This window comes from Nipponia nippon, unplaced genomic scaffold (assembly GCF_047370975.1).
Source record: "Nipponia nippon isolate SJK-2023a ecotype South Korea unplaced genomic scaffold, ASM4737097v1 scaffold_61, whole genome shotgun sequence".
NCBI lineage: Eukaryota > Metazoa > Chordata > Aves > Pelecaniformes > Threskiornithidae > Nipponia > Nipponia nippon.
The window spans coordinates 59,162-68,241 of record NW_028262382.1 but is presented as its reverse complement, the minus strand read 5'-3'; the positions used below and the strand labels follow the sequence as shown (position 1 = coordinate 68,241).

Genomic DNA, 9,080 nt, shown 5'->3' with positions numbered 1-9,080 from the left:
AAGAGCCCAACTGCTAGATATCTGCACTGTGGAAATTCCCTTTTATTACAGAGATGTGACACAGGAGGCCACCTGTACAATACTGCTAGATGCTTGTACAAAAGCCTCGAGGTCAGACAGGCTGGTGTCATGTCTCTGGAGAAGTGGAGTGGCTGCAGACATTCTTGGACAAACATGGTTATCACAGATAAAATGCCCAAAGCACAGGAGGATCCTGATATGAATTGGAAATCTCTTGTGAAGAGACATGGGTAGCTATTGCTGCTGCAAGACTACTGATGGAATCATCTTCTTCAGTGCATCCCTGAGCTCCTGGTTCCTCATGCTGTAGATGAGGGGGTTCACTGCTGGAGGCACCACAGAGTACAGAACTGCCACCACCACATCCAGGAATGGGGAGGAGGTGGCAGGGGGCTTCAGGTAGGCAAACATGGCAGTGCTGACAAACAGGGAGACCACAGCCAGGTGAGGGAGGCACGTGGAAAAGGCTTTGTGGCGTCCCTGCTCAGAGGGGATCCTCAGCACGGCCCTGAAGATCTGCACATAGGACACCACAAGGAAAACAAAACACCCAAAGGCTAAACAGGCACTAACCACAATTAGCCCCACTTCCCTGAGGTAGGCATCTGAGCAGGAGAGCTTGAGGATCTGGGGGATTTCACAGAAGAACTGGTCCAGGACATTGCCTTGGCAGAGGGGTAGGGAAAATGTATTGGCCGTGTGCAGCACAGCATAGAGAAACCCAGTGCCCCAGGCAGCTGTTGCCATGTGGACACAAGCTCTGCTGCCCAGCAGGGTCCTGTAGTGCAGCGGTTTGCAGATGGCCACGTAGCGGTCATAGGCCATGACAGCGAGGAGAGAAAACTCTGCTGCAATCAAGAAGGCGAGCATAAAGATCTGGGCAGCACACCCTTGGTAGGAAATGGCCTTGGTGTCCCACAGGGCATTGGCCATGGCTTTGGGGAGAGTGGTGGAGATGGAGGCCAGGTCGAGGAGGGAGAGGTTGAGGAGGAAGAAGTACATGGGGGTGTGGAGGTGGTGGTCACAGGCTACGGCAGTGATGATGAGGCCGTTGCCCAGGAGGGCAGCCAGGTAGATGCCCACGAAGAGCCAGAAGGTCAAGAGCTGCAGCCCCTGTGTGTCTGCGAATGCCAGGAGGAGGAACTGAGTGATGGAGCTGTGGTTGGACATTTGCTTCCTCTGGGCATGAGGAAAAAGACAGAGATTAGTTAGGGAATTCTTCTCTGAGCAAAATCAAAGCCATTTATCCTAGACCCTTCTCTGTTACACAAACACAGTTTTCGTTTTCTAGGAGACCTTCCTTCAGCTCTGTGGCTGGACCTCTGGCTGGTGCTGGCCAAGAATGCTGTGACGAGCAGGGCCGCTGCCTGCTGGCTGGTGAGGAGTCAGCTCTGCTCTGCAGCAGTGGGTTCATGGGAACAGTGAGGGCAGGAGCCAGTCCTGGTGTTTGGCTTTGTCAAATGAAACCTCTCCGAATGCAGACCTTGTCAGCACCTGCCCTCTCAGTGCTAAAGAACCAAGATGGCAGAAATCAGTTTGAGAGGTTTGGGTGTTTTGACAGCTCCCCCATCTCACCTGGGGATTGTCCTTGGATGTCAGAAACCCTCAGCATTTCTGCAGCACTCAGGGAGAACAGAGGGAGTCCTGCACAGCAAGAAGGTTGCCTGTGGCTTAGTGCAGAGAGGGGAGCTGGTCTGTCCCTCCGTGTTGTTCCCAGCTGCCCTGGGCTTGAACCTTTCAGAGGTGAAGGGCCATCGCATGCCCATGTTCTCCTGAAAAGCCACCAGACACTGCTGAGAGCAGAGGGATCCAGCGCAGACCACAAAATGTCTCACCCTTTCTATAGGTCTTAGAAGCCCACTTTTAGCCAAGGACACATGTCCCTCATTGCACCAACCCAACAGCATTTCCTCAGCTGGAGAGTCTTTGTGTTCTCCATGGGGTTTTCTGATAAAACAGGTGCTATGGGACAGGTTTGCATCCTGCAGGGCAGCTGACAGCTTGGACGGTCACTCTGAGGAGACAGCCGAGTGTCCTAATGATGGCATCACTGTAAGGGAAAATCAGCTCATTCCCCAGCCCCACAGACTGTATGGATGAGATCTCCACAGGTGAGAGGAAAGCTGGGACACCTGTTCCCATGGACACACCTGCATGGGATGACACACAAGATCAGTGTGCGACTCTGCAGCTGAAACTCCCATCCCCTGGGGAGCCTGACAGCAAGAATGAAATAAAATAACAATTACACAGACAAGTGGAGAAACGAGGAAAAATACAATGAGGGTCTGGCTGAGAGAGGCAAGGGGAGAGGCAGCCGGGCACTCAGGACAGCGGTACCCTTACTCAGATGTGCCGGGCAGCTGCTCTCAGCCCCTGTGCTCTGCAGAGGGAAATGGGCCCATGGCTGAGAGAGGCACCAGGGCTCTGCTGGAGCTCTGGCTGCAGAGGAGGTGGCTTACGCCCTGAGGGCAGAGGCTTTGCTGGGTGGCAGACGAGGCAAGGGGGCTTGCTCAGAGGAAAGGGTCTGAATTGGAGGGGATGCTATGGAGTTTTCTGAATTCTCCCTCCCGCAGCATTTTAGCTTTTCATTTCCTCTCATTCCCTGGTCATTCTCCTGCTGCCGGGAGATTTTCCTCCTGGAAGGTGTTTCCCTGTGCCAGGTCTTTCCCTGTCAGGGCTCAGAGACCCCATCCCAGCATTTGTGCACGCACCTTGGCCCTACAGAAACCTGCCTGTCTGCAGGGCTCTCACTGGACGCATGTTCCTGTTTGCAGGTGCAAAAGGACAGGTCAGAACAACCCTGATGGGCCCAGCAAAGGTGATGCTGGTGCTGTCTATAGGCAGAGGAGTGGCTGAAGGCACTTTATCAGGCTTCTATCAGGCTTACTGATACATCAAAGTTACAGCTCAGGAGTCTCAGTGACTTGTTCAAGCAAGAGAGCTCCTATTGCATTTCTCCCCCCATACTCCCCAAGAGTAGGAAACTGAAAACACAGATGCAGAAAAGCTCTGTATCTTTACAGTAATCCCTGCCTTGACCTTCCCCTTGAAAAGTCCCCCAGGAAATGTCCTGGGGTCATCTGGAGCTGTGAGCAGCCCTGACCCACGCAGCACCCCCTTGACAGAAGAAGGTCCTTCTCCTGCAGGAGTTGCTTCTTCCACCCACAGCTTCTCCCTGCACTGCTGTTGGGAGCTCCCCAGGCAGGCTGAGTGCCGACACTGGCAAGAGACAAAGTCCCTGCCGCGGCACACAGCCCCCTGGGTTGCAGGGTCCCTGCTCTGAAGGAGGGCCCTGGGCACCCCTGCCTGCACACCCAGCTTCACACCCTCCAGCCATCCACGGGTGAATGCAGCCGTCATGCCCTGTCCCTCTGACTGTGCAGCAGGGAAGCCCTGCAACAAAGCACGTCCTTTTTCTGTACACTGGAGAAACTGTGAGAGTCCTCCTGGCAGATCCCATAGGCTGTGGTTATGTGACAGCTTTAGGCGGTCATTCCAGGAACCAGAGCTGCATTGCCCTGCAGCCAGAGACTTACCCTCTTCAGGGCTGTGAAGATTTTTCTCCAAGTGGGCTCTCCTCTGTCCTCCCACCCCACACTGCCTTTAACCTCTGTCACTTCCCTCGTCTCCCCTCGGTGCCTGCAGGCAGTGCCCTCAGCCCTGCTGCGCTTTGCAGAGGAGCTGCTCCTGGGCAGAGCTGTCTCTCTGCAGGGCTGCCCACTTGCCAGGAGCTCCCTCCAGCCCAGGAGCCCAGCCCAGCTCAGCAGCAGAGGCCCAGCCCAAGGCAGCACTTTCTCTGCCCCTCTGGGCTCCCTCCAGGTGTCCCTGGGGCTCCAGGGGAACCTGCTGTGAAACAGAATGAAGGAATCACTGATGTTCCCTCCTGCCGCTGGGGAGAGACACTTCTTTCCAGAAGTGTAATTTCTCCTCTCAGAGTCAGTGTTACATCTAAATATCCCCTTTTTTGGTGTTATTATTAGACAGGCTACCCAGACAGTGACAGGCAGGGATCTCCTTTACCCCCGCTGAGGGAAGGGATTCAGCTGAGTCAGTGGAGGCATCTCGTCCTGCATTCCTATTCCTAGCATTTGAAGGAGACTCAGCTCCCTCCCATGCTTGCCACAAACCCACAGGGGTTGGGATTCCTCTTGCCTCTGTTCAGGTGTACACAAAATAGGCACCTGCATGTGAGCATCTCTTCTCAACTCCTGTGCTAATTAATGGCGATGGAAGGCAGGAGTGAGGTGTTGAGATGCAAAACCCTGGTGACATCAGAGGTGCCAGAAGTGGTGCAAGATACATGCAAGCTCTGATGCAGCAGTTCATAGAGACAGGGCAACATCTCAGGGATCATCTATGGGCCTGGTGGGAAATTCCTTTGACCAAGTGAAATGACAGCTGATGCCCAAATACAGACCAAAGGAACCTTTTCCTGCTCATCTTCATGGCAGTTTTTAGAGGTATTCCTAGGAAGGATTGCAGTTATGTACCATAGGGAGAGCTAGGTCTCTCTCTTTTCCATCAGCTGGATTTACTAGATCTCCACTGACTATGATGGCATTTGTCCCACATTCATCCCCACGTTGCCTAACAGAATTCAGGGGATCTACTCACTTTCATGTTCCAATCCAGGCCCGCAGAGCTCCATGAGGTGCCGGGCTGGCAGGGACCACACAGGACCTACAGGAAAGCAATTCCCATTCAGGGTGGGTGTGTCCCAGCCACCCCAGACGGCATTGCAGAGAGTGGGATTTGGTGCCTGTGTGCAGTCGACTGATACAATCAGAGGCATCAATCATCAGATGCAATCAGAGAGGCAGGGTCTGTCCCTTCTCTACCCAGCAGCTGCAGGGATTGCACGGACATGAAGCACACCACACGGAGATCTTTACGCACTCCCTTGATGATACAATGAATGAAAAGACCAATAATTTTCACAGTGTGCTTGGATACATCCTATCTTCTAGGAGAACATCCTCCAAGCACAGCAATGGTCCATATCAAAATGCAATTGAAACGCGAAAAGGGGTTCAAGGGCACCAAGATGAGCTTTTGGTACTTCAGGAACAGTTAAAGAAGAAACAGAGCGAATGTAGGACCATCAGAGTAGGTGTAGATAGATCTGAGATACTCTCTGTCTTTGCCTCAGTTACCACCAGCAAGGTCTCCCAGGCCTTTGTGCTTTGAGGCAGGGCTCTGGAGGAGAACAACCAGCGGTGGATGGTGATGGAGCCAGGGCTTACTTGAGCAAACTACACCCTTAGCAGTGGATGAGACCATAAGGGCTGCATCCAAGGGTGCTGAGAGAGTGTTTTTCACCAAGAGGTGCCAGTTCATCATAATTCCAGTAAGAAAGGCACTTGGACTCGGTGAGGTATCTTTTAAGATGCTGTTTGTTAGAGCTAACGCAGTAAGGAGAGAATCCTGCAGATAATCTTAGGTCGTTTTAGATGATGGGAACCCCGGGTGGTGTAGCATTGAAGAGTCCTCTGACCCCCACACAGCATACCATGCCCACCCCACCCATAGAAGAGATTCCCCTGTTTCAGGAAACATCCATGAGGCTGGAGAATGCATGAACCTATTGGAGTGAGGTCCCGTTACTGCAGGGGAAGTGGGAAGGTTCTGTGAGACACGGAGGAGTGCGGGGAGAGAGCAGGATGGGTGTGGCAAAGAGTGTGTTACAGGCCAGAAGAGGACCTGAAAGAGCAAGGCGTGGTCATGCTAATGTGGAATAGTTCATGTTTTTATTTTAGGGCAGCAGAAGGAGGATGTGCAGTGCAGAGCTGGGATGTGGATCCAAATTGAGGACGCCAGCCAGTCTGGGACTGGGACATCTTAGATGATTGAGGACCATTAGCTGAGCTACTGGGGCCCCCAATGTCTTGAGGAAACTTGAGGTTTTCCTCGTCTTTCCACTTCTTTAGAGTCCTGCTCATTCTTTCAGGAACTTGGCACCCAAGGGCTCATTAACATGCAAAACACCCTAACAAGCCAAGTGTTGGTGCATGATTTTCCTTAAGTCCTCAAGTCTTCTGTGACTAATTTGAGATATTTCAGGAGTGCGCACAAGCAGAGAAGACTTCAAATAATAAATAACAACAAATTGGGATTTCTTCTTTTTCCAGTTGTCTTTATTTCTCTGCTTACAGACCAAGCAATACCAGCTTTCCCCAATTGGTACTGACCCATAGCATCTCCTGATGAAGCCTGACTATGTAGGAAAGGTTAGATCATTTCTGTCAGACACCATACAGGCCATCTTTGCCCCGTGTCCCGTCATCATTGTCAGTCCCCCTCACCCCCGCCTCCACCGGCCATTTCTCTCAGTGGCCACCTGGGATTTGCATCATGATTTCTCAAATCTTAGCTTTTTCCACTAAAGTCTGTAGCTGAACAATTCAGCTCATTTGCATTGACTCCCACCTGCTCTATCCACCCATGCAGACCATAACAGCCTACCGCTGAATATTGTGGGGGAGGATGCTGAAAGCCTTGCTGACCTCCAGGTAGAAGACAATCACTGCTCTCTCCCCTGTCCAGAAATCCTGTCCTTTCGTCAGAAAAAGTAAAAAGGATGGGCAGGCAGAAGCTGCCCTGGTGTCCTGGTTTCAGCTGGCATAGAGTTAATTTTCTTCTTAGTAGCTGGCAGAGTGCTGTGGTTTGGGTTTAGGATGAGAACAATGTGGATAACACACTGATGTTTTGGTTCTTGCTAAGTAGTTGCTAAGTAGTGCTTACACCGCTCAAGGACTTTTCAGCTTCCCCTGCTCTGCCAGGTGCGCAAGAAGCTGGGAGGGGGCACAGCCAGGAGCGCTGACCCAGACTGGCCAAAAGCCTGTTCCATACCATATGATGTCATGCTCAGTATATAAGCTGGGGGAAGAAGAAGGAAGTGGGGGATGTTCGGTGCGATGGTGTTTGTCTTCCCAAGTAACTGTTATGTGTGATGGAGCCCTGCTTTCCTGGGGATGGCTGAACACCTGCTGGCTGATGGGAAGGAGTGAATGAATTCCTTGCTTAGCTTTGTTTGTGTGCGCAGCTTTTGCTTTACCTATTTAACTGTCCTATTTTATTTTACTTCAGTTACTGAACTGTTCTTATCTCAACGCCTGAGTTTTCTCCCTTTTACCCTTCTGATTCTCTCCCCCATCCCACTGGTGGAGGGGAGTGAGCAACCGGCTGCGTGGTGCTTAGTTTCTGTCTGGGGGTAAACCATGACACCTGGGCAAATCCAGTCACCTTTCTTTCAGACACCCAGAAAGGGGATCTGAGTGGACACGCTCTGGGGCACAGCCTTCTGTTACCCTGCTCATCCTTTCGGCATTTTTGCAAGGTGCATGCAATGTTTAGGTGCTGCCAGTCATCAGGGAGTCCCCCCAGCCTCCACGACCTTTCAAAGATGATGGAGAGTGGCTTCACGGTGACATTGACCTGCTCACTCAGCTCCCTGGGATGCCACCCCTCCTGTCCCATAGACTGGTAAGGACTGCGTTTGCTCAAGCGACCCCTGACTTGATCCACATCCGCTGCTGGTTGTTTTCCTCCAGCATCCTGCCTCAAGGTGCAAAGGCCTGAGAGACCTTGCTGGGGAAGACTAAGGCAAGGGGGATAGAGTATCTCGGATCTGTCTACACCTGCTTTTATTAAACTCTGCAGTAGCCACACATGATCTTTGTTTTTTTCTTTAACTGTTCTAGAAGTAGTAACAGATCCTCTTGATGCCCTTGAATCTCTTGCGAGGGTCACACTAGGGAAGCTTTGGCTTCTCTAAAGCAATCCCTATTTCTAAGTTCCTCCCTGAGTCCCTGCATCCACCTCCTGAATGCTTCTTTTTTTCTATGGAGCTTCTTCATGAGATTGCTCTTTAGCCAAGCTGCTCTCCTGAAAGGGCTGGTTGTTCTCCTGCTTATCCATCTATACAATACTTGTACTTGGAAGATGCTTTTCTGAAAGACCAGTTCTACTGAGCTCTGCTGCCCTTGAGTACTGCTGCCCATGGGGCTACCACTAAAAGTCCCCTGAAGAGGCTAAAATCTCCTCCCACTATTTCATGGTCACTACAGCCAAGGCTGACACTGGTTTTCAGATCCCTGATCAGCACTCCTTTTGCAAGGACCAGATTCAGGTGAGCATCGCCTTTGTTGGCCTAGCACCTGTGCAAAGAAGTTGTCCCAAGAGACCCCAGACACCTGCTGGGCAGTATGCATCCTGCTGTGCTGCCCTTCCAATGAGTGTCAGGGTCCTTGAAGTCCCCAATAAGACCTGGGGTCACTGATCTGGAGATTTCCTTGGGTTGCTTAAATAAGTCTTTTTCCACTTCCATACCCCGATTCCGGGTTCTTTGTCTCCCACCAGGATGTCACACTAACAGGCCTCTCCTCTGACCCTCACCCGCAAGGGCTCACCCAACCTGTTGCACGTCCCATAGAGGAGCTCCATACATACGATAAGCTCCTGCAGACGGAGGGCATCTCCGTCCTCGTCTTCCTGGCCCATCTCTCCTGAAAAGCCCCTATGCACCATTGTGGCACCACTAGCAGCGTGAGCTGTCCCACCACACCTCGTCACTTATTCCATCAATACCCAAAATCTACAGTGGCACATGGGACGCCAGCTCCTCCTGTCTGTGCCCCAGGCTGAGGGCATTGACACACGTTTGGGCTGCAGCACCTCAGCTGTAGCACTGGGGCCAAGCTCAGATTTGTCACAGGCAAACCCAGTACCAAGTGCCCAAGACCCAACGTGTGCGAATGCTGTGCTTGAGACCAGAGGTGTGCTGGAGGGGATGGCAGATGGCAAGGTGAAGGCACAGAACAAGGAAACGCTTCTCTCCCGAAGGCCAGAGAAAAGTTGGGCTGGGCTCTGCTGTCCTGGCAGAAGCGGGCTTTTCTGTTTGTGGTGTCTCTGCAGCCCCTGGAGGGCCTGTGGTGGAGCTGAAGCTGATCTGAAGGAAGGACAGATGCTGCTGAAAATGTCTTTGGGTGTGGACATCCTGTGATCCAAGAACACTGTGAAGATCCTTAGACAGTGCCTTGGTTGGTTCATCAAGTGGG

The 9,080-nt window shown here is 52.1% G+C and overlaps 1 protein-coding gene across 1 annotated transcript; it reads right to left on the bottom strand.

Moving 5' to 3' along the window:
- Positions 1–255: 255 nt before the first annotated feature.
- On the bottom strand, positions 256–1,191 carry LOC148051258 (olfactory receptor 14A16-like). Its single transcript, XM_087738200.1, has one exon. It carries the CDS (start codon positions 1,189–1,191, stop codon positions 256–258), a length of 936 nt encoding a protein of 311 aa, XP_087594326.1.
- Between the last annotated feature and the right edge of the window lie 7,889 nt (positions 1,192–9,080).

Coding starts and splice junctions, on each gene's coding strand:
- LOC148051258 (XM_087738200.1), bottom strand. CDS start 1,191: ATGTCCAACCACAGCTCCATCACTCAGTTCCTCCTCCTGGCATTCGCA.